The sequence below is a fragment of the Lissotriton vulgaris genome, chromosome 1_1 (genome assembly GCF_964263255.1).
Source record: "Lissotriton vulgaris chromosome 1_1, aLisVul1.2, whole genome shotgun sequence".
Lineage (NCBI taxonomy): Eukaryota > Metazoa > Chordata > Amphibia > Caudata > Salamandridae > Lissotriton > Lissotriton vulgaris.
In genome coordinates this window covers 1,476,814,394-1,476,840,506 of record NC_141685.1, presented here as the reverse complement: position 1 = coordinate 1,476,840,506, position 26,113 = coordinate 1,476,814,394, and the positions used below count along the sequence as shown (strand labels likewise).

Here is a 26,113-nt window from a genome sequence, read left to right as displayed (position 1 = left end):
GGACTGTAAGGCTTGGCAATGCGTTCTAGATGCCAAGTCAGCATGGCAGTGTAAACTGTCCACACAAGCTTCACAGTGGCAGGCCTGTGACATGTTTAAGGGCTATTTGAGTGGGTGGCACAAGCAGTGGTGCAGTCCAACTAGTAGCATTTAATTTACAGGCACAGGGGCACATATAGTACACTGCACTAGGGACGTACAGTTAAATTAAATGTGCCAATTGTGAATAAGTCATTCAAACCATTTTAGGGGAGAGAACACATGCACTTTAGCACTGCTAAGCAGTGGCTAAGTGCTTGGAGTCCTAAGGCCAACAAAAAGGGATCAGCAAAAATATGAGGGAAGCTAGCAAGACGTTTAGCGAACACAACACTAAGGCTGTCACATCCAAAAATGTCTCATGATTTATGTTGTTGTGTGTGAGGTTGAAGTCATCCAAGAGGGTGGTGTGGGCATTGTGGATAGATGAGGTGGTGAGGAGATCCAAGAATTCATCAATGAAGTCCTTGCACTGACCAGGAGTCATGTAGATAAGATGGAAGAAGTAGTCTAAGTTGCAGGTAGTGGGAAATGGCATTTCAACAGCTCCATGAAGTTGAATGTTTCTTGCTTGTTCAGTTTGTAGGACGAGGAGGACTTTTGGCTGATAGATAGGCCTCCTCCCTTGATAATTGATGAGGTCCACAATGGCTGGTATGTAAAGAACTGCAGAGCGGGTGTTAATGAGCATGAGTTTGAATATGTGTTCAGTAGTTTGGGGGTGTGGTAGTTAGAGGAATGTGTAGGAGGTTGGGTCAATGTGTTGTGTGGATGCTATCAGAGTGTCTAGGTTGTCGATATCTGAATGTGATTGTGGGGTTATGAATCCTTAAAAAACTCTTTTCTGGGGTTCTCTCAATTTGACTTTGACCATTTTTGTGTTATTTTCCTAATGCAGTTCTCTCTCTTTTCCTAGTTTGGATTTTTTTTATATTGCTTCCTGACTTTAATGTTGTTTTCATGATGCTTAAAAATCTAGAATATTTTTCTACGGAAATGCATGCTTGCTTATGCCATACTTATAAGGGTTAAGTCCAGGTTTTCTCAGAAGAACTGAATTTTTTCATAGGCTATATTGCATTATAAAGTTGTGTGGGAACCATCTTCCCAAATTAATATTCCAAAATCTCGTAATAATGTATCTTTATGCCTCACTGTTTCCATTAATAGATACAGTTGTATTTGGATACCTGTGCACAAGGGAATATGTTTTTGAAGCAGCTTTTGATCGTCTGAAGTATATATTAAGCTGCTTAATAATTCGTTCAAAACATTTCTGCGCTCCCAAAACAATAAAACCTTACCAGTTAGATAAATAAATTAGTTTCCTAATTTATTTTATTTATTTCAGTAGAAAAGGAACAGGCAGTCTGATTTCACATTTACATTTTTGCAGTGAATATGGCTATGAGTGTTCTAATTTTATTTGGAATATGTGGGTTACGAGTGATTGGGCTAGGTAATAACCTTCTCAGGGTACCATGCAATGAAAGATAATAACACAATTTAACCCAAGCTGCAGGAGAATTATATTAGGCCTTACCTTCTATTCCTTCTTTCTCGATGACTACTCAGTCAAATGCAGGCCCTCCTTCTATCTAACCTATCAAGGCCTGGATCTCCTTTCTCACTTTCTTTCTGTCTTCTTCCTTATTTTTACATTTCAATCTGTCTGTGTTCTTTATTCATAATCTCTCTTCAATACTATATACCTATTTAATACTTCATGGTTGCACTCATAGTTTATCAGTTATGAGACGTTTTTTCACCTAAATTGTTCAATTGAAAATTTCAAGAGTAATGTTATTTACGATTTGGTAAAAAACAATTCTTGGAATGAATAAATTTTTTTTACATGACCTTTCGCATGTTTTTAAAGGTGCATTGAGGGTGTGCGAAATTCACATAATTATGTGAAATAAAAGCAAAATTACACAAAATGGCATAATTGATGGGAATGGGGAGAGGAGTTGGCTTAACGGCTAGGGCGGTCAACCTCAAATCTGGGGAACTTGGTTCGAGTCTCGACAATGACGCTGAACATCCTGTGATTCTGGGCAAATCACTTAATCTCCCCGTGCCTAAAATAAAAAAATAATTAAGGTTTCCTCATGTAATGCAACTGGTCCTATGTAAAGTGCTTTGATACCCTGTTCAGGTCAAGTTTGCGCTATATAAAAGTCCGTAAAATGTTTTACAAATGTAAATCGGTCATTTTGCACTATATTTTAGCGTGGAATGAATCCTGGTGTCAGTGTTTGGCATGAGGATGCATTGAAACAAGAGCACTGAAAACAACAGCTGCTCACCATTTGCTGTTCCTTTGCATTTGCAGTACATTTTAGCGCAAATTACCATGATTTACAACATTCACTGTTTTTACTGCGAATGATGCATAATTGAATGATTTGGCGGAATGGCAATATATTGGGAATTGCTCGTATTGCGAAGTTTCCTGAAATTATGCGAATTTCGCTGGCGTAATTTAAATTTCACCAAGGTATGGTGTAAATGCCATTAGCCATGAAAAACATTTGTTAGGTTTTCAACAAGGTTTGCATAGATATTGTTTACCTTTCACAACCCTTATGATATCCTATCAAAATGTGAGGTTTTTCATTTTTTTTTTAAATCTATTCTATGACAACCTCAAACGCCTTTACCCCCTATCTGCTCTTTTATTCCCTTCCTTGTTCCTTCTCTCGACTCCAACTCTCTCTGCCTTTCCCCTGAGGTTTTTTGGGGGCAACTCTCATCCCTCTCCCTTATCCCATTTCTAAAATTAATTCATTTCTCCCTTTTTATTATGCTCCTTTTTTGAACTTTGTGTTGTTTCGATCTCCTTCCTTGCCCTCTTTCCTTCTATTAATCCTCTCCCTCTAATTTATGACTCCTTGGCCCACATGCATCAATCTAGGATTTTGCATTTCTTAAATAGCGAAAATTAAGGAATCGCTATTTAGGAAATGCAAAATGCTATGCATCAAGAAATCCTAAAAGTTTTTAGGATTTCTTAATTTTCGGAAATTGCGATTCCTTAATTGCGAAGTGCAATTAAGGAATGGCATTACATTGATTCCTATGGGCCTAGAGGCCCATAGGAATCAATGTAGTCAATTGGAAGGCAGTAGCAAATTGCGAGTGGCACTTAGAAAATTTCATGGGTGCATGGGGGGGGTCCAAAGGACCCCCCCCTGCACCCCTGAAATGCATTTGAAAGTGCATGTTTCACACACACATGTCCTAAGGACATGTGTGTCTGTAACTGGACAGTTTAAAAAATGCATTTTTAAGCATTTTTAAACAATTTCGCAAATTACCACGAGGTTGAACCTCGTGGTAATTTGCACTTCCAATTTGAATAATCGCAATTTTTTTTTAAATGATGCATAGCTTTTAAGGAATCGCAAATTTGCAATTCCTTAAAAGCAATCGCATTTTTGGAATTCGGTAAAAATACCGAATTACTCAAAAATGCTTGATGCATCCCAAACACATATTTAGGAAGTGCAAACGGCCGAATTTACCGATTCGCACCGTTTGCACTTCCTAAATAGGTTGATGCATGTGCCCCCTTATCTCTGTTTTCTACCTTAACATTAAAACTAGATTAATGGCCCAGGGAGTTTTCTGTGGTTTTAAATTTAATTTAATTTTAAAATCAGTGAACCCAATTCACAAACAAAACTCATACATTTACTATGTGGTAATTCGCACACATTACCATTAATAAACCTTGAATGTTGTAACAGTCATGTCTTTCCAGGGATACTGCTAGCAATTAAATGCAACATCAGCTATTTCCCCAGTGCAAAGTAGGATACAACTTGGCACTGTAGAAAGTCAACTAAATAGGCAAATTAACATTGGTTTTAATTTTTTTTCAAAGGAAATTCCACTTACCCATCAGGAAGTTTGAGGGTGTTTTATTTCCCTTCCGCCAAAGAAAAGGGAGTTACTACATCTGTTTGCAGGAATAAATCTACAACTATGTGACGGGTGGCAATGGGTCAGAGAGGAGTTTATGAATGGCCGCACAGTCAAGAGTTTGCCAGTGTTGATAAAATAATATTAATAATAATACTGACGTTTTTTATAGCGCAATCAGCTACCTCGCAAGGAGGTGTCCCGGAGCTGGTGATACATACCAAGTGTACCTTCATTGTCTTATGGAACTCTAGAACATTTTCCACTTAGAGTATAAACTATGTTTCAACTGTGAGAGTAATCTGCAAAGAAGCATACCATCTCTGACATGCCATGTGCAATGTCACTTAAACAGCCAAAGATAGTAATGGGCCCAAAGGCAGTGCAGAGGATGCGAGGTCTGCGCTAGAAAACCTACAGATGAAGATCATGGACTTACATTTTCATAGAATATAAGAGAGAATGAAGATGTTTGCAAAACAAACTTAAATATATTGGGGCTGATTTACAAGGCCCTTCCGCAGCCGGTGTGTCACATTGCGTCACACACCGGCGGCGCAACCAGCTGAGGGATAGTTACAAGCACAGTTAAAGCCACCCTGCGTGACTTTACCTGTGCTTGTAAATATCCCCCCCTTTCACGCAACACTTTGTGTGTTAGGGGCGTAACATGGGTGTTGCTGTGTGTTCCTACGCAACACCCATGTCCACTAACGTATTTCCAGATTTGAGAGGAATTGTAAATCTGGAAAATGCATCAGAATGCTACGCCACCCTAGGCGTGGTGAAGCGAGGTGCAACGAAGAGAAATGTTTTCATTTCTCCTCGTTATTTCCTCTTTCAATGCGTGCTGTATTCTACAGCACACATTGGAAGAGGAAATCACCTCAAATTATTGTTGTTATGCAGGTAGGTACCCTTTTCTGCACAGACACAGTCTCCCCACGACGCATGCATCCTTGCACCACGGTGCAAGGGTGTCTGCACTGGCACATGGCAGCAGTTTGTACGCCAACGCAGTGGGAAGCACAGAGATACGACATATTATTGTAAATATGTTGTATCCCTGTGCTTTGAAACTTGTGCGGCTCTGCAAAATGACTTGCTGCACCACGCTGTGTTAGTTTCTTGTAAATCTGCCCCACAGTATTGTTCACAGTGTTGTTGAAGAAAGTATATTCTAGTGGACCATTGGCTATAGAACAAGGGAATGTAAGAAGAGATGTATTACAGGGACATTTAGGAGTAGCGTAAGCAGGTTATTTAGAGAGAAACTGGCAAATGCATAGAAATATCCTAAATCAGAAATGACAGAGGCCTATCAGTAACAAAACTCCAAAAGGCCTAGAACTGATACAGGAAGTACTGATGGCGTGAGAACAATAAAACAAAACGACTGACCAAATAGGACCTGTGATATTCCTTCAGGTACTTACATGAGCTGTCTAGATAGACCTGGTGCTCCCTGACTCCAATCAATATGTTTGTGCCTATGTCCTCACGCCAGGATCCCAATAAATGACTTCTGAGTCATGAAAGACCATTATGGTTCATAAAAGTATGACCACCTCCCCATGCCTCTATCAAACCAAATGAAAGTATCTGCCCACAAGGACTCCATGCATCAATGTTAATGCCTCTGTGGGAACACAGCTATACTTTGCTTGATCAGAACAATATAAATATCAAATTGTCCCAAGCCTTCGTAAGTGAAACGTATCATTCGACAGCAGACCACATTCTCCATGTAGTAGAAACAGAGCAACTGTGTAAAGTTATGACTCCAAAAGGGCAGGCTCTTCCATTTAGTAAGCAAAGGCAACATCCAAGGCACCCCACCTATTAGTGAAGCCAGTCAAGAGCAGAAACCACACAAATTCTCTCACCATTCCAGCTCCCCTGCACAAGTATCTGAAAACTTAAAGGTGAAGCAATGGTTCCCAGGTTAGTTGGTCTACCTTATTCTAAAAGTTGACTGCTCCAATTAATGGCTATTGGAGAGCAGAGGTATCTAATCCACTTTCTATGGCCAGGTGATTATTTTTTCAGAAGGTGGGGATCATTGTCATGTAGATAGTCTACAGCATTAGTGAACAGGCTGACCTTCATTCATCTTAATATGTCCCTGTTTTTGAGGTAATGTTATTAAGTCATCTATACTTACATTGCTGATTTTTTAATAAAATCATTGTCTAACTTCTTATCTCTTTCCATTGGCAGATAGGGGATCAAATCATTGAAATCAACGGGGAAAGCACAAGGGATATGACGCACGCCAGAGCAATAGAACTAATCAAATCCGGAGGAAGGAAAGTGCGGTTGTTGCTGAAACGAGGAACCGGACAGGTTCCTGAGTATGGTGGGTTTTCACTCTTGGTCTTATAACAACCTTGTTATAACTAGCTATTCTGGCACATAGATCTATTAGGTGTTGCTGGATAAATGACAGTGCCCATAACTTCTCCCTACTAGGTATTAGGTGCTAACCAATAATAAGGTAGTACAATGTACATGTTATACACAGCGTTCTGACTCCTCTTTTCTCTTGTGCAGCAGATCATAGACCACACACCTCATGGATGCAGAGACGACTCTAATTTTTACCTTAACCAAGGCTACTTTCAAATTCACATGTTAAATATGTGAGTTGTAAAGGATCAGAATGGTTTACTTTAAGGGTGAGGTGCCTCTTAATTTATTCAGTGGGCCCACCAATTGTGCTAAAGAGAGCACCTCCTCTTCCAAAGAACTGATCATCAAATATTCCTTTCTTTGCATAGGTAAATCATTTTAAGACTGGCTTTCTCCATGAGTGCGGTTCTGTTTATCTGGGGCCATTTACCATATGAAGCATGTGGCTTCTTGCCTTCGCTTGCCAGTAGAATATGAACGACATTTCAAGCAACATATAGTAAAAAAAGGATACTAACATGACCAATTTAAAGTTAAATCTGTTTAGATATGAAGTCATAATCATTTGAATGGTAGTTGCTTCCCATGTAAAACACATTCACAGTGATAAATGGAAATCAAAAAATAACTTCAGTGCCAACTCAGGAAAAGCACGATGTGATTGATTTGTCAGAACGGCACAATATCGCATAATCATAGGTGTGAATGTAGTAGATTAATTTCCAGTATGTCAGACATTAGAAACGACACATGCCACAATCAGCTACTGGTGTCAGTCACAAATGGACTCACACGGAATGCTGTACAGGAGCCCTTCCACATTCCATTACCCAACAGCACAAAGACCTAGAGACATCCAACACAAAATCCCCCCACGAACACTTACAGAAAACCACCAAACAATGACAAATTCCCAGAACAACACAATACAAAACACCAGACCAAGATACACAACTCAAAGACTCACCCCAAAACAGACCTTCGACCCAAACCAAAACTAAATTTAGATCACCAACACTTTATATATTATTCCAATACCAAATCTTTCAGATACTATGGTAGTCACACTTGTCTCCTACTTCCCCTTGAGGGGACCACACCTTCTGCTGTACCTCCCTCAATACACCTGCCACGCACCCCCTCAGTTATTTCCCCACACATGACACCTGCTCCCGCCACACAGCTTCCCTCTGACTGCACCTCCTGCCTGGGAATATTCTGCTCTATCAACCACCACCCTCCATTTGACGGTCCTCTCCACCATCACTCAATGCACTAGCATTATTCTTACTGTCAACTAGAACCAACATTCTTTTGCTCCACCAATGGTTTACCATTTTCAACTTGTACAGCATATTTTGAGACATTGATAACTTTAGTTTTGGGAAACAGTTTAGAATGTCCCTTCTTGACACACCCTGTTTTTTTTTTTAACCTTGACCTCATCATTCACTTGGAAATGTACCTCCCTCACCTCTTTATCCTTGTCATATATCAATTTACTTTTCACCTGAGCACCTTACCACAGTGTGTTCCAACACCCAACTGGGATTTAACTTGCATGTTCCATACCTGCCTTCCAGTAATACAAATTGAGAAACTCCTGTGACAGAGTGTGGAGTATTGTGATAACTTCATGATCTTTCTTGCACAGCTACATTCACATCTTCCCCATCAGGAGATCTTACTGGATGAAGGAGGGTATTACACAGCCTGACCGGTTGGTCTGCTTCTCGACAACTCGCATACCTGCCTACATGCACCTCCACTTCGGCATTCATTCCAGGCCACCAGTAATACATACGCAAACTTTATTTTGTTCCAGTCATGCAAAGATTACCTTGATGGGAATCTATGTCTCAGTTCAAGCAGGGGAGCCAATACATTTTCCCTTATTATGGCATCATTCTCAATGTTCAACTCATCTTTAACTTTATGAAAAGACAGAAGATCTTTACTCACATTCCTCTCCTCAGGCCATCCTCTACTAATGAGTTACTTAATTCTCTTTTAACATTGATCTTGTTCAGAACATTCCTTCCACTCTTGCTTTCTGACAGCTCCCTCCAGCACTACCAACCCATCCACTAAACCAGCAACACTCTCCACCTCGTCTGCCTCCATATTACTTTGATTACTGTCAATGGAACACCCGGATAAAAAATCTGCCTGGGAATTATTCCCACCAGGAAAGTGTTTGATCTCAAAGTCTCACCAATTTTGGGCTAACCTTTTTATGAGTATTAGTAGACATCAGATAAACCATAGTTTCATGATCAGTTACGAGGATAAATATCCTTTCCCACAGAAATGTCTAAAAATATTTGGTCGCCCAGACACACGCTAACGCCTCTCTCTCAATCATACTATGCTTGCGCTCTGTATTAAAAAAACATTCTGAGGCAAAAGCAATTGCGTGTTCCTTGCCTTCTATCATCCGAGTAAGTATTGCCTCAAGTCCAACCCGGCTTGTATCAGCCGTCACAATTGACTTCTTATTGTCTCTGAAAGCATGCAAAGCTTGTTAATGAGGCACTTAAGACAATGATGGCCTTCAGCATGATTTTGCATGTAGAGACAGTCTTGTCGCGCTGTATGATCAGGGTGGGAGACAGCTGTTGACAATTTATTGAAAGGTCTGCGCTCATCTGCCTCTCACACATTCACTTCCCGATGTGCTGTGATGATGCCGCTCCCATCCGTGTACAGCTCCAAATTTTGCTGTTTACAGGTGCAGTGTGGAGACCCACTCGTCACCAATTTTCAATGAGTTCTTCAGAACGGCACAAAACACATATAGACACAGGCTTGAACAAAGTAGATTTATTCCCACTATGTTAAACATCACAAACGAGACATCACACCAACAGATGCTGGCATCAATCACACATAGACTCCCATGGAGTGCTGTACAAGAACCTCTCCCACATTGTATTACCCACCTTCTAAACACACCACGTGACTGCCGGCCTATGGTAGTGCTCTTTTAGTTCTAGAAACTAGGATTTGTCTTTTGCTCATTCTATAGCTTGTTTGGCAATTTAGTTTATTTAGGACATCTGGAAATCTTTCACAGTGCAGGCACTGAAATCACTGGGATGGTAATAAATAACTATATTCCTAGAAAATATTACATATATAAATATAAAATATATGTATTTATTAGTTTGTACTGGATTGCTGGGAAATATGTATTGGTCGTGATTGATCCATACCTAGCAAGAACCAATGTTTAAATGTGTCCCTATATCTGTTTTTCAAGACAAATCTACAATATTTATTATCATGTGAAAGATCCTTGTTAGTGCTAGAACAGATGAGCCTCTTCAATAAACCCATTTATCGTGAAACCGTATCCTGACAGTTTTGATCACTTCTTGCCATAAACAGAGGGGATTGGTTGTTTAACAGTGGCATTTTGGAAATATTTAAATGGTACACTGTCAAGTACATCATTCAAAGCTGGGGTTGATAGATTTGAACCTATTGATCAATACAATAAAATAGAGGCAGTCTGGAAAAATTAAACACATTTTAGTTCTAAGTACTGTTGGTTCTCTACTGAAAACATGGGCTTGTGACACATCACAAGTGCAAGAACAACTAATTCAAAGCCAGTCTTACAAATAGTTATCCTGAAGTAGGTTCAGCTTTCATATGACATGCTTGGTAAGCCCCACAATATGTCACAATGTAATGCAGAGCCGATGGTTCAACAGTACCAGGGTAACATAGGGTCTAGGGCTAAGGCACTAGACAAAGCTTCCAAGGGACAGGTGATGAGGTGCTTCCTAGTAGACCATAGCAGAGATTGGATTTATGCAGTCGTTTTTGTGACCATTGCTACCTGTCGGTTTAATCAGGGGTCTTAGTTGTCAGTACCCCAATCTCAGTGCAATTTGATTGATAGCTCTCTCTTGGCCTAGGCTCCAGTCGATTTCAGAATATGGATCAAACATCTTATCATTTAAGAAATGCTAGACTGGATGCTGCTTGCAAAGTAAAACTGGGATTAAGCTCCTAATTGTACAATGAAGAGAAAAAGTGATGACCTGTGCCTCAAAGTCCTTTTCAATCTCCTCCTCCACTCTACAGTGTGTTTGGGTATACCATGTGCTTCCAAAACTCACCTATAGCTGCCATAGATCCAACAGCTCTCATGGGTGTTGGCCTACAGACGAGTAAAGCATTATTTACATGGTTTAATTGGGGTTATCCTGTTACCTGGAGACTACATAATCATACCTTGCTGAATTCCTTGGTTTCAGCTCCACTTTTTGTCATGATCATCATCACCTGCAGAGGAAGTATTTAAACATTGGATAAAAATATGACTCAACGGTTCATCAAATTATTCTAAATGTTTTCCCAAATAGTGAGTATAAGTGATTCTTTAGCAACTTCCTGAACTTGTTAAGTCTGAAGGTGTGTTTAGTTCCTCACTGAATAGTACGTCAGGCCTTCGGGGAGCACTCCCGCCTCATATTCATACAAATACAGTGTGGCCAGTACAGCAAAGTCGCTGCATCACGTGCCAAAAGTCCATCTTAGGCAAAAATAACAACAAAAAAACCACAGCAAACTAATTTAATTAAAAATAAGGTAACACATTGCAAAGGAAAAGAGAAACATTTAATTGCATAAAAAGGGGATCCATGGATACTTCCCAAATATATTGTTTATTCAATTCCAATATTTTATCAATACTATTTTTAAGGCTAACATTTAATTTTTATAATAAACCATACATTAAAAAAGGAGGATTCAGGAGTTTCCCTTAAAAAAAATACAATATGTATTACTTTGTAAAAGCAAGCATATAGTACTGTTATATTTATTAATATCATTATACTACTATTGTTATCATTATTATCATCGCCATTATTATTATTATGATAAATATTACCGTTATTGTTATTATTATTATTATTAACATGTTGCCTAATGTATTATTCAGTGAAAAATGCACTTCTTTTACTCTGATAAGTAAAAAGCAATATAAAAGGCGAATATAGTTAGAGAACGTATATTTAGAAAACATTGATAAATGTAATTTTAAGTATATTCAAATTAATTAGGGATGTGGTTAGTATAAGGGTTAGGGATACATTGATTAAGTTAGATTAATTGCAAATGGTAAATATTAAATAATAAAATATTGAATGGTACTTACTAAAATAAATTAAAAAATGTAAATTAATTACAAAGAAAAAAATTGTTAGTTTAAGTATTAGTTTTAGAGCAAGGACAAGGACAACTAATAACAATAAAATGTAAACAAAAACTATTAAGTGTATCTAGAAAAGACAATAGAGTACTTGACCTCTGTGGCCTTGCCATGCTGCACTGACGCCAATCAGTTGATTGGCTCTGCCTAGCTGACCGCTTCTCTCTCCCTGAGGCCACAGGTTCTAGACTGCTGTAGGGCCCCTGCTTGCTGTATTGCTGCATTTGCCTTTCATTACTTCACTGTCTTTCTGCACATTATTGTTTTTTTTTCCCTTTAGTGGTCAGTGTGTTTTAATGTTTCTGTTTACCACTGAATTATTCGGGAGTCCTTCTTCATTGTTTCTTTTGCCGTTGATTTCTTAACCCAGTTCCTGCTGCCTCTCCCACCCTCTCACCTCACTGCCAGCCCTTCCCACCTCCTAGGGCTATTTATGGAGGCTGCTGCATGGCCGTCCAGCTGGCTTGTCATAGGCACACCAAAGGCAAGCCTGCTTGCCCCTGTCCTCACCTGGACTGCTCCCAATGCCAGGACCTCGGCCCTCCCGACACCCAACACTTTACCGCCAAGGAGCTCCTGTCCCTGGACCCCGGTCACCGTAACAACTACTGCTGCACAGCCTCCCTGTGATCCACCAACCGACCTTTCAACTGCCGCCCTCACAGCTTCTTCTGCAACACTGAACCGACACCTTGCACTAAAGCCCCTGCCACCACCATCCAGAGAACCACCAACAACCCAGTACGACTATATTGCATCCTGCTCACTGCTGATCCCACTGCAAATACACCATGGAAAAATCAGACACCCTTGCCACCCTCTCCCCGGACGTTGCCTTCATCATCAAAACTTAGCTCATTCTCTCCTCAATCTCTGCCATCACCATAGCCACACCTAAAGGCTAGAAGATGGTACACTGTGACCACACAGACAAACATGGAGGGGGCTTTGCCATCCTCTGCAAGGAAACCATCCATTGCATCGCCACCAATGATGACTGTACGCCACTCATGGAACATATCAACTTCCAACTACAGACTGATGCCAAGACCACCCTGGATCCCAACTGACCTTTTTCAATGCCATCGTCAATATCATCGCCCCGATAGCCATGGACTCAAACCACTACCTCCTGCTCGGTGACCTCAACTTCCACGTCGATGATCCAAACAGCGCCGGCTCCACCTCCCTTTGGGAGAACCTGAACAACATTAGCCTCACCCAGCCAAACCACCAAACCAACACACAAAGCTGGACATACACTTGATGCCATTTTCTCCTCAAGCAACAAAATCAAATTGAACCATGTCTCGGAACTCATCTGGACTGACCACGCCATTATCTACTTCACCATCTCCAACACTCAGCACACCATCGCCAAGCACTACTGCTCCTCCCACATCAGCTAGAGCAAAGTACCTGAGACACAGTGGACACATCGTAAGCTCCACACCACCCCAAACCTCAGCCGACATTACCAGGCCAGCCAGAATTTCTCTGACCGGATCATCAAATGTGCTGACAGAGTTGCCCAGATGAAACCTGCAAAATCCAACAAATCCTCAAAACAAGCCAGCTGGTACTCCCCAGAGCCCACAGGTGTGACTATTAGCAACATGAGAAATGAAGGTGCGCCTCTAAGAACCCCACAGGCAGAGATACCTACAAGGCCGCCCTCCACACCTACTACCAGTGCATCAAAGAAGCAATGAGAGAGACCATAACAGCCCGCATCAACATAGCAACCAATCACATGAAAAAACTCTTCAAAATAGTCAAAGAATTTACCAGCTCGACAGCCACAAAGAACACCATTAACCTCTCCTAAGAGCTCTGCAAGCCTTTTAGACTATTTCCACAGCAATATTGCCACCATCTACAAAAACTTCAACACACAGCTCTCTGCACACAGTCACACCAGCCCCGTCCAACCAACAATCACCTTTCGAATGATCACCACCTGGTCCTCACTTACCACCCAACCCACCTCGGCCATCATGTCATCAATCCACTTCAGGGCACCCACGACCCCTGCCCCACCGCCTCTTCAACCTCACATCCAACCCAATCAGCTCAGAACTTACCAGCATTATCAATACCTCTATCTCTAAAGCAGTCGTCCCGAACAGTTGGAAAAACGCAGAGGTAAGACCCCTCCTTAAGAAACCTGCTACTGACCCCAACAAACTCAAAACTTACAGTCCAATTTACCTGCTCCCTTACCCAGTCAAAGTACTCCAGAAGGACATCAACCAGCAGCTCGCCGAATACCTGGAACAGAACCACCTATTGGACGCCTCCAAATCAGGATTCCAGTCCAACCACAGCACAAGACTACCTTGATCGCTGCCACAGACAAGATCAGAATTGCCCCCGACCATAGAGAGACTGAGGCCCTGATCCACCTCAACCTCTCTGCTGTGTTTGACACAGTCTCCCTCATCAACAGACTCCATAACATTGGCATACGACTCCCACACTGTTCAGTGGATCGCCTTCCTCCTGATAGGATGGACTCAGAGTGTCCGGCTGCCTCCCTTCACCTTCGAACAGAGCGAAATTATAGGTGGCATATCCCCAGGATCCTCCCTGAGTCCCACCCTCTTAAACACCTATATGACCCCCCTCGCAGACATCGTCTGATCCCGGGACCTCAATATAATTTCAAACGCAGGCGCCACTCAACTTATCCTCTCTGTCGCAGAAGACTCCTCCACCGCTAGAACTAACTTCTGCAACACCATGACTAACCCAGCCAACGGGATCAGAGACAACTGCCTTAAACTCAACTCGAACAAGACAGGAGTACTAATTTTCGGGAAGAAAACTTCAATCTGGGACCAGAGCTGGTGGCTGATGGAACTCGATCCAACACCCACATCGATAGATCAAGCTCACAATCTAGGCATCGTCCTTGACAGTGAACTGACCGTGAAATGGCATATCAGCGCAGCCATCTCTGCCTACTTCTACACCCTTCACACTCTCTGCAGAATCTTCAGATGGATCCCAACCGATATCAGAAAAAACATCACTCGGGCCCTCGTCCCCTCGTGCCTTATCTACGGTAACTCTCTCTATTCTGGCATCTCTGCCCAGTTTCTCAGACGACTCCAGACCATACACAATGCTGCAGCAAGATTCATCTTGGACCTCCCTAAAAGGACCCACATCACCCCAACCTCAGACACCTCCACTGGCTCCCCATCCGGAAGAAATGCCAGTTTTGATCTGGTCTACATTAACCATCAAGTGAATTTCCATCGACCCGCAAGACACCAACTCTGTACCGAGCTAGCCCGTATGCACACCCCTGTCATCTGCTGCAGCCCCATCGGGAGCTCATCCTTCTCCCCCATTGCTGCAAAGACCTGGAATGAGCTATCCCTTCATCGCTGAACAGCACCCTCCCTGGAGGATTTCAGAAAACAACTCAAGACCTGGCTCTTCGACTGAGTCATTGCATCCTCAGTGCCCAGATACCCCCTGGGGTAGCAGTGTTTGGCTGTACAAATGCTATTTCATTGCTTGATTTATTGATGCATTAATAACATTAATGTACATTCAAAATTACAGTTAAGAAAGTACATGATATGACAGGATGGTGTAGGGGGTGACAATGTAGTAACCATGATACAATGGTAGGATGCTGTAATGGTAGACGATATAGTAGCATGCAACCTGACTTTGACACAGGCCTCTGGAGACTCATTACACTACTAAACGTGAGAAGAGTTGTTAATTTGGTCTGGAAACAGCCAGCCAGTCCTTAAATTAAAGTTAATAACTTTCACACAGAAGCAACAACTGATAGAATGGTGCAGTCTCCCCTTTCCCCCCAGCAGACCAGGCACACCAGGAAATAGTGACAACCTGAATATGATATGAAGCCTCGCTGGAAGTCAGAGAAAACCGGAGGATGAGATTTATGTGCCGCTATATTAATTATATGTACAGAAGCCCTACTCTAAGGTGTGCACATACAATGTCACCATATTCCAAACATATTAAAATAAGAATGTGAACCAAATAATCAAAATATAGAATTAAAAAAAACTCATTTCAGTTCCTGGAGTGGCTTGAAATGAAAAAAGTCTGATTTAATGCATGTTGATATTGCATGTTAAGGTGCTGATGAAGTGGCACTTTAACACTTCACTTCTTTGGAGAGTCCAACCAGCATTAATCATTGGTGGCTCAAGCTCTGACTGACAAGTTCACAATAGCCAGGTTGTATTAGAATTCAACTGAACCATTTATACCCCTTGATGAAAAGACACCAACCAGTTCTCTCCAGGCGCTGCCATCCAATCTGCCACGTCAGAAGCCAATTTTAAGAAACTCCTAAAGACTTGGCTTTTTGTGCAGAAAGCTTAGTATTTCACCTTGCATTCCTCTCTGCTGCTGCGGTTTCTTTTTCAGCGCCGGGACACCTCCTTGTGAGGTAGCTGTTCGCGCTAAACAAGAATCTGTATTATTATTATTATTATTATGATAAGTTCTACTATTCTGTCATATGAATGAACATCAAGGAAAACAGGATTCAAATGTGTGGAGCCTTAAGTCGCGAGATGGCCCTTTGTGGACAGATGCATCTCAACAGACACCTGCTGGGTTCTCCTCTGCACGGTAGTAGGGAAGAGAACAGCATGTCCCGTTAACCTTTAAGAATAATGCAGCAAATGTGTACGTCCATTTGTAATCTAACTTATTCTCATTCAAGGCTTCTCTTACAGCTTGGGAGACGAAGGTAACCAAACTTCCATTGTCCAAGGAACAGCTAGATAACCCACTACGTTATGCAATATTTTCTCAGGAAGCAAAGATAAAAACATTGGACATTACTTGAGCCACAGCTAAGCCCGCTCTGTCAGAAGTGGTTGAACAAAGCATTTTTATAAAACAGCCCCACAGCCCGTCTCTCAACATAGTTGACCAATGTGGCCAAGGAGTGAGGCATTGCAATACATGTGTCATTCAAAAGATCTGAAGGGCAGGCACCCACGTCACACGTTCTACCATTCTTTGAATAAGAGAGTCAAAGAAGGCAAAGTCTGTAACTTGATGTGACGTCTCACAAAATGTGCAGCATCTTGATATATAGATTGGCCAAAGAAATTACTGCCACGCTGTAACATCATCCTGTGGGAAAGACTCTGTTCTAAATCACTCCATTTTTCTCACAAAGAGCATTCTCTACTTATATTGCTCTTCCATACTCTTTTTGAAGGGCTGCCAAGTCAGTAAGATGGCATTTGTACCCACAATGTCCCTTCATTTAAAGTCCTCACACACTTGTTCCAAAGCTCATGTCAGATCAAATAGAAAAAAAAAAAGATTTTTAGGAAGTGATAGGACCCTATCACAGTGGACAGCCATTTTGGAATTCTAAATCCGCTTGCAGATGTGTTACTTACTGGTGTTACTCCGCGTGTGAGGAGAAATTGCCGACCCTGACAAACAACCACAGTCATGAGAATGCAGCTGAGATATGCTAGTATGCTCTGCACTAAGAAGGAAATGAATAAGTTTCTCTTCAGCCACTCTCTTGTGTTTTTTTACCAAACTGAACACGATGTACTATGTTCCTAAAACGAGACGATTCAAACCCACAGTCTTTGCCACAAGATGTACATCTGATTTTATGCCCACAACAAAACCACCTGAAAGCACAAACTGAAAAATCTCCAAAGAGTACAAGTCAGTCTTCCAGAACGTGTCCACAGTCCTTATGACGTTGTAAAAACTAGATTGTGTTTACGAGTCTCGATGTATTGGAAAGAAACACTGTTTATCTCGGTGCTTGGGAATCGTGGTTTCGATGAACCCTGCTCCTCCTCAATCAGGTGAATTGGCCAAATGATGCTCCTCATTGTAATGTTGTCGATTCCCCCAGCAATGATGATGCTGCAACCTTGTTTGTAATTAACCTTACTTTATTAGACACGTCTATCTCTAAAGAGCGCCGAGCCTCAACTGCCGTCTAACGGCTCTCAGCGCCAAAACCTCTACGCAGCGCGCGTAGCCTTGCGCGGACGTGGCACGTCACGTGGCTCACGTCACGTGCGTACACTAGAGCACGCTACTACATATCTCCCCTTTTTTCCAACATAAGATAGTACTCATAGTCCACTGTTCAATTCATAGTCTCTGAATCTGGCCGGCTTAACCACCACCCTGCCCCTGCGGGTCAGTCTTACCGGGGTGTTGGCGTACTCACTTTCGTTACTCCCTTCAAACTCCTGCGCGGCCGCGCCTTCTACTCCTTCTCTTCGACATCCTCCTGCCCTCTGCTCCTGGTCGTGTACCACTGTCTCTAGTTCTTGTGAACCTTCTCCGTTCTCCTTCAAATCTGTCTCTGGGGGCTCCTGCTCGACCGGCTCAGTCTCTTCCTCACCGAAGTCTGTGGTTCCTTGGTCCCAGCTCAAGATTTTGTTACACCTTGCCATGCGGTCCTGCGACCACACGTTTCCGTCGCTCAGCAAGGCTGCCCTGCCCAGGACTTCCTTCACCTGCATGGGCTTGCTGTATTTACTCTCCCCCTTCCTCTGCGCATTGGCCAACCTCACTCGCACCCATTCTCCTTCCTCCAGGTCAGTACTCCGTACATTCCGCCTGCGGTCGTAATGTTTAGTGTAGACTGCTTGGGCCCTCTCAAGGTTGGCTCACACCACAGCGGGTGACCATTCACTGGTGACCGTTTTTTCCTTCCACACTCTGTTGTCATGTGTAAATGGTTCGCGTCCTCTCAATATCTGAAACGGGCTGTAGCCCGTGCTTGTGGGCGTGATCCTGTAGGCCCAGATCATGTGCCAAATTTCTACTTCCCAGTCCTTGTCGTCCGATATGGCGGCTTGTATCGACCCCATCACCACCCTATTGAACCGCTCCACTAAGCCGTTTCCGGCAGGGTGATAGATGGCAGTGTGTTTGGCTACAATGCCATTCCTGCTCATGAATTTATTCCACTTCTCTGACTTGAACTGGGGCCCGTTGTCACTAAGCACTGTCTTGGGAATGCCTTCCCTCACGAATGTGTCTGCTAGGAACTTGATGATGGTATCCGCGTCCATGGTTTCTCCTATTGTTATCTCAGGCCATTTCGAGTACCGGTCCACCATGACGCACACGTACTTTTGGACGCCTCGTATGTCCAGAACTGGGCCCAGGATGTCCACACTCAGTTCTTCCCAGGGGTTCCTCGGTAATTCGAACCTACCCAGTTCGTGGCGGAGCGGTTTAAGGGCTTTATCAGCTCCTTGGCATCTGTTGCAGTTCCTGACATGTCTTTCCGCTCTCCAGTCCATTCCCGGCCACCAATAGTCTTGTCTGGCCCTCAATCTTAATTTGCAGATCCCAAGGTGTCCCTCGTGGAGTGTCTCTAACAGTCTGTTGGTGAGGTTCACGGGTGGTATTACTTTCTCACCCCTGTGCACAAACACTCCCTTGTCATCTATCGACAGTTCTTCTCTGATTTCGTAGTAGGGTCTGAGTTCCCCTCCGAGTGCTTTCTTCTCAGGCCATCCTTGAGTAACGAACTTCTTCACCTCCTTCAACGCCACATCCTCATCATACGCCTGTTTCCATTCTATGAGACTGATGGAGGCCTCCTGGTCCTCTGTGAGCGCCACCCATTCCTCTATTCCTGCATTGTTCTCACCACTAGATTCCATGGCGGCTGCTCTGCTTAGGTAATCTGCCACTCGATTCTTGTTCCCAGGTATATGCTCCACATCATACCGGAACTCTAGTAATTTCAATGACATTTTTGAAATCCTTGGTGTGGCCTTGGCGTGTCCGATCGACGTCAGCACCTTTAGCAGGGGTTTGTGGTCTGTTCTCAATAGGAAGCGTGTGCCCCAGAGAAACTGTCTGAATCTCGATGTGGCCCACACCACTGCCAGCATCTCCTTCTCGATTACGCTGTACCGTTTCTCAGTGTCCGACAGTGTGCGTGAGGCGAAGCTTATGGTGTCCATCTGTCCTTGTCCCCTGTCCTGCATAAGGACTGCTCCCAGTCCTTTATCACTGGCATCCGTGGTCAAAACTGTCCTGCCTTGGGGGTCGTACCCTTGGAGTGGAATGGCTTCGGTGATCGCTGTCTTGATTTCTTCAAATTCACTCTGTGCCTCTTCTGACCATTGGAATTCGGTGTTATCCCTCGTCAGTTGCCTCATGTGGTGGGTCCTCGAGGCGAAATGTTGCACAAATTTTCCATAGTATTCGGCCATGCCGAGAAAAGATCTGACTTCGTCTTTATTGGTAGGTGGGGGTGCGTCGCAGATTGCCTTGACGTTTTCAGCCTTTGGGGTTACTCCTTCCACACCTATTTCATGCCCCAGGTATGTTACGGACGCCATTCCGATGCGACACTTGGACCATTCCGCTGTGAGGCCTTTCCCTTCCAAGATCTGTAACACCCTTTCCAGTTTTGCGTCATGGTCCGGCTTGTCTCGGCCCATCACCAGGATGTCGTCCTGAAAGTACTGGACACCGGTGGTTTTCTGGAAGAGCTGGTGCATTAACTTTTGGAAGACGGCAGCTGCTGAGGCTAACCCGAATGGCATGCAGCGGAATTGGTAACACCCAAACGGAGTGATAAACGATGTAAGATGGCGGCTCTCCGGATGTAGGGCAATTTGGTGGTAGGCGGAAGTCAGATCAATGGTGGAGTACCATTTGATGCCCCGGGTGCTGGCCAGCATCTCCTCAATTCTTGGCAGAGGGAACTTTTCCACCACGATGTTCTTGTTGAGCTCCCTAAGGTCCACGCACAACCTGACCTTTCCGTTTGGTTTTTTGACTACCACCAATGGCGCCAGCCATTCCGCGCATGTGATGGGCTCGATGATCCCTTTCCTTTCCAGGTCCTGGAGTTCTTCTTGGACCGCCTCTCGTACCGCGATGGGGATGTTCCTGGCCCGGTGAGCCACGGGTACTGCCTTGTCTTTCAGGATGATTTTGTGTGAAAATTTCTCTAGCTTCCCCACTGTGCCTCCAAACACCCTGGGGAATGTTTTCCTCCATCTGTCCAGGTCAGGCCACGTTCCCTGTTCCGTTAACAAGATCTGTTCCTTGCCTCCAGGATCCAACTTGATGCCTAGATCACCCTGGTCCAGCCAGCCCAGCACCGAGGGACCCTTCTCTGATACATAGAGCTTGCAATTGGCCGATCGGCCGAGGAACTCGAATTTCAGTGGTCGGAAGCCCGCCATTGGTATGCAGGCCCCGTTGTACATGACTGGGCGGATGTTCAGTCTTTCCAGTTCCGGGCCTAGTCGTGGTGCAAACTTCTCTTCCCACACTGCCCTCTGGACGATGGTGTACGGTGAGCCGGTATCGGCTACTACACTGATCGTGACTCCCCCTATGGCCATCTCCAAAACAGGTTTCATGGTCCTATTGCCATCTATGTTCATTATTTGTCCATCTACTCCCAGTATCTGGTCATATATGCATAGCACCGTGACCACATCTTCCTCCGGCGCCTCCTCCTGGGTTTCGTTGTCATGGCTGATCAATTTCACTATACTTTTGGAGGCTTTTTTCCTGCATACCTTCTCGAAGTGACCGATTATTCCACAGTACATGCATTTGGCGCAAAACGCCGGACATTTCCTATTGTGCGCTTCGTGCGCCCAGTTTCCGCACCTGTAGCATGGTTTCCGGTTGGTTCCCGCTTGCCTTCCGGGCGGACCACCATTGCTGCTCCACCTGGTGTTACTCTTGTCCGCTGTCCTTTTTGCCTGGTGGTCCTTACGGGACTCTTCCTCGTCCACCTTGTTTACCATGCCGCTGGACGCCGTCTCTTTCTTTGTTGCGTCCGCACACCTCCTCGCCAGTTCTGCCCTCTTGACTATGACCATTACGTCTTTCAGGGTGGTTTCACCACTGGCCCACAGTTTGTCTTGTACGGAAGTGCATGTGGTGTGCATTACCACTTGGTCTTTTATAAATTCTTCCTCCCAGTTGTCGTACTTGCACGTGGCCGCAAGCCGTTTTAATGCTGCTACGTACTCCTCTACTGTCTACCCTTGGCGTTGCTTTCTTTGTTGGAAGTTAAACCTGTCCACCGACACACACACCGCTGGCCTGAAATGTTCGTTTAGGTCGTCGATTGCATGAGCGTACACATCGTCGTCCGTGCTGTTTCTTTGCTTCGGCACCAGGCTTTTGTAGACTCTCAACCCTTCAGGGCCTAAGTTCAATAGCAAGATGCGTTTCTTCCTCGACGGTTTGATTGTCTCTTCACTCTCGTCTTCTAGAACGCCGATGAAGTTGTCAATGTACTCTCTCCAGTCCTCCCACTTCATCAACGGTTCTCCCGGTCTGGGCAGGAACTGCACCGGCGCTGTCGCATATCCTGTTTGCACGCTCATTCTTTCACTCTTGATCGTGGGCTGGTGGCTAGTTTGGCCTTTGGGGCTTCCCGGCGCGCTGTCTTGTTCTACCTTATATGCGTGGTCCTGGGGACTACCTGTGTCAGCCCCCTCGCTCTTTACCAGGGTATCCAGCTCGCTTCTTGACTAGGTGGACGCTGACCTTGTTTGGCTTACTGCTTGCCGTGTCTTCTTTAGCTTGCGCCGTTTTCGACCTCTGGGGAACTTCAGGTTGTTTGGCTCTGCCACGCTCTTCAGGTTGCTTGCTGGATGGTTGCCGTCGGTGTTCACTGTGGGGGTGGGGATCGGTTATCCCACCCTCGTCGCCATTGTAATGTTGATTCCCCCAGCAATGATGACGCTGCAACCTTGTTTGTAATTAACCTTACTTTATTAGACACGTCTATCTCTAAAGAGCGCCGAGCCTCAACTGCCGTCTAACGGCTCTCAGCGCCAAAACGTCTACGCAGCGCGCGTAGCCTTGCGCGGGTGTGGCACGTCACGTGGCTCACGTGACGTGCGTACACTAGAGCGCGCTACTACACTCATGTTAACAATATGCGTCGGTACTAACTACAAGTCCCTTTTTAAATATTCATTTATTTCCTTTTGCTCTTCGCATAGGTAGGCTTTGGCTTAAGTCCAATAACGTATACATATTTCCCAGTTTAACAATCTTACCTATTGTACCCCAGAATACCCGCAAGACTTTCTTTTAACAGTATGCCACACTCTTTCATATAGAAACATAAGGGGTAGTACTAGCACCCACTCCCATATGTGCGGGGTACAAGTTCTGCATTGTTATGCTTTAGTGTAGAGTTACTTTTGAATTACACATGGTCTAAAAATATAATTTAAATCGAGATCCATTTTTCCATACGAAATCTAAAGAAACTTTTATGCACTCTTATGTCACCAATGGCATTGGCCAAAAATGACTGAGGGGTTAGCAGCTGATTGACCTAGCCATTTTGGAATCTGATATTTAAGGTAAGTCTTACATATTCCAAACTTACTTCAGCAAATTTACATTGATAGAAATCATATACTGTTGTATCAAGCACACAGCTTGGACAATATGTCAACAAGCTTACGACTGTTGCAATAATGTGTTTAAGATGAAGCTAAGTCTCCATATAGGGTGAAATGTATTATCTATCATTATCATGTGACCACAATAAATCCTACAGTGCTAGCTAGATATTCGGAAAGATTAAGGCAAGGCTAAGCAGTGTTACAGTATTCAACTCAGACACTAATTAAGCAGGTGTTAATAAGGCCAGGTGTAGATGCATCAATAAATCCCAAATATCATTAGAAACCTGATGTAGCTCACATGCAATGAGGACACATTTAGGAACCCGTCTTACAACTAATAGCATTGTGCTATAGTGATGTGCCTTCTTGAGGGGCAGTGCAGTCCAGTGCTTTACCATGCCCAGCAAAGACAACCACTCCCACAGCGCGGTGGAACCACCTTTGTTAGTCAACAATATCTCTGTGGCTGTCATTGACCATAGCTCTCCTTGAAGGGGCCGCGAGAATTTCAATTCTCTATGAACACCATTCTATTTTCTTCATACTCTCCCTGCAGAAATAAAGGTTGGAACACTGTGATGGTCCACGCCACCAAACTGACCAATCTGGAGGCGATGACTGCCTTTCTTGGATCAATATCGGAAATAATGTATTTAAAAAAAAAATAAAGGAGTCTCATGGGAACAGATCTGCCTAAAACAGGCAATCAAACTGCTTAAAAACTGGTAATACTGTGAAAGCAATTTTGGGCGAAATTATATTTAAATAAAGGAAAAGGAAAGTCTTCTCAACTGAGCTGTTTCGTTCAAAATATGTAAAAACCTAGGTTAAAGGTTCGGTAAAGAACCAATACATTGATTAAGCATAAACATCACGCAGTCACAGTTGCCTCTGTGCCAGAGTTTTGCACTGACAAATTGCCTAAAAATCAGGATCACAGATGAGTAGGAGCAATCTGTGAGACTTGTAAGGTCAGGGATTCCAGTGTAAAAATAGGAATCGGAAGAAACCACGGTCAATAGAAAATACTGGATGCACTTAAAGGAAATATTCAGACACACCCAACTGGTGTTAGAGTGTGCAGTTGAGCATACAAGCCAAAGGAATACATAGGATGCACTATAAGAACACTTCTCCAGCCCGTTTATTATAGAGGCCCAACACCATCAGATCGCCTACAAATTGTGAACATTAGTTACTTTGAACCATGATTTTAGGGGCAAGGGATGTGACATCCTACTCCCTTGATGACATGAAAAAAAGGGAAAACACACGAGCTTTAAACCCTCACTTCAATGATTTCACATGTGGTCCCAGCATCCATCACTTGACACGAAAATTCACAGGCAGCAGTGGTTAATAAGTAAACAACAAAAAAATATATTAAGTAGACCTAGGAGCCACAGAATTGATCCCAGGTGTTGGACTTAGAACCCCTGGTGAAGCTTATGTGATGCAGTGCTTCATTTTTAAGTGCCTGGGCTGTGTCCAGGAGTCCACTTCAGCTTGCACCACACATTGCCCGGCTATGCTGCCAATGATAGTAACAACACAACCGCTGACCATAGCACTTCTACAAGATGAGAATTTGGATTAATCGTGGCCCCCAAAGCTATAAGAATGGCTTGAATAGCAGGTAATAGCCTTTTTTAATGTATATTGAATTAAACATTAACTGTTGTTGTGATCATCTCTAAATTGCCAGACAGTGCCACCTTATGGCAGAATGTCACAAGCGCTCGTATTGACAATAAAGTGCCGGTGCCGAGCACCACAAACCACCAGCTCAAATTAATCACTGATGTGATGCCATTACCGCCCATTATTGTGATATAAATAGCTTGGCTAGCATGTCTTTCTTGGGTTATGTGAGAGACTCCTTCTGTGATACCTGGAGCCCAAAAGCTTCAGGAGATTGAAAATGAGCCCCAAAGAGTGCAATAACTCACGTCGAAATTGTCTATCAAATCCTGCATACTTCACTTAGGCCTCATTCTGAAGTGTGCAGAGGAGTAATTCCACTTTTTTTTGTGGACTCACAACCCCCCGAAATTACAACTATTACTGGGAGTGGAAGCCCCCCTGTAAAACCGAATGCTATTCTGCCCTCATTTTCAACCTGGTGAATGCCGGAAATGCCTAAAACTAGAGAATCATGTTCAGAAAAGGCCCACAAATTCTATGACTCATGTTCAGTCCCATCCTAGTTCAAATCCTCGAAATGTACGGTAAATGGTGGGGTTTTTAACAGACAGAATCACTGAGACAGGGCCCAGCTTTACAACCTCATATTATTGGTCAACTTAAATTGAGAGTGTAGCTCAAAAATGCAAGATTACCCTCAAACCTAACAAATACATTAGTACTTAGTGGCAGTGCCACTTTGATGTACATAAGAAAGCAGCTCAGTCTGATGCTTGGGCTGATTGCAAGTCCACAAAACTTAAAACACGTCAAAAAGATGCTCTTAAGTCCACAGTCTTCCTTTGACTGCCTGTTTGGAAGCCACTCACTCTAAATTCTGGGAGCAGGGTTTGCCAATGTTAGTCAGTGAGGGTGCGATCAATGACAGATATTCATGATAACCACTAAGTCTGTAAATATTTTTTTTCTACATTCATTACATGTAAGTATGTCGCATGTAAATGTCCTGAAAATTTGATAAACTCCCGCCCTTGCAGATTAACTGTGGGCACCTCTAAATTAGTCAAAAAGCTGATATGGCTAAAAGCGTATGCATATATTAGTTTTATTCTGTCACAAATGGTCTTAGATTGGTACACGTGGACTTGTTATCAGTTCTCAATATTGTTACACCCTACAAATGGGTATTCCCTGTCATATTTCCACTTTGGCACCCACAAGTTCTTAACAAAAGACACATTACTTTTTTGAAGTTTGCTTTTTTTTATTGATGGTGCAAGTTGTTTAAAGCTCAACAATTTGGAGACTGTACTTTCTTCAAAGACATATTTTCAAATTTAAAAATGTAAAGCCCAAAGACGTAAGTAAGGAAAAGAAATTAAACTAAATCTGTTAGAGATTAGTTTTAGGATTGTGTAGCCTGCTCTGATACTGCTTCATGTTT

General features: G+C 43.4%; 1 protein-coding gene across 4 annotated transcripts in view; it reads left to right on the top strand.

Annotated features, from left to right (window-relative positions):
- Positions 1 to 26,113, top strand: part of MAGI2 (membrane associated guanylate kinase, WW and PDZ domain containing 2) — a 2,816,921-nt gene that overhangs the window by 2,731,632 nt on the left and 59,176 nt on the right. For all 4 annotated transcript variants that reach the window (XM_086967329.1, XM_086967327.1, XM_086967326.1 and 1 more), the window contains one exon: positions 6,187 to 6,325. In XM_086967329.1, the coding sequence (XP_086823455.1) occupies positions 6,187 to 6,325 (139 nt within the window). The remainder of the gene's footprint in view (positions 1 to 6,186; positions 6,326 to 26,113) is intronic.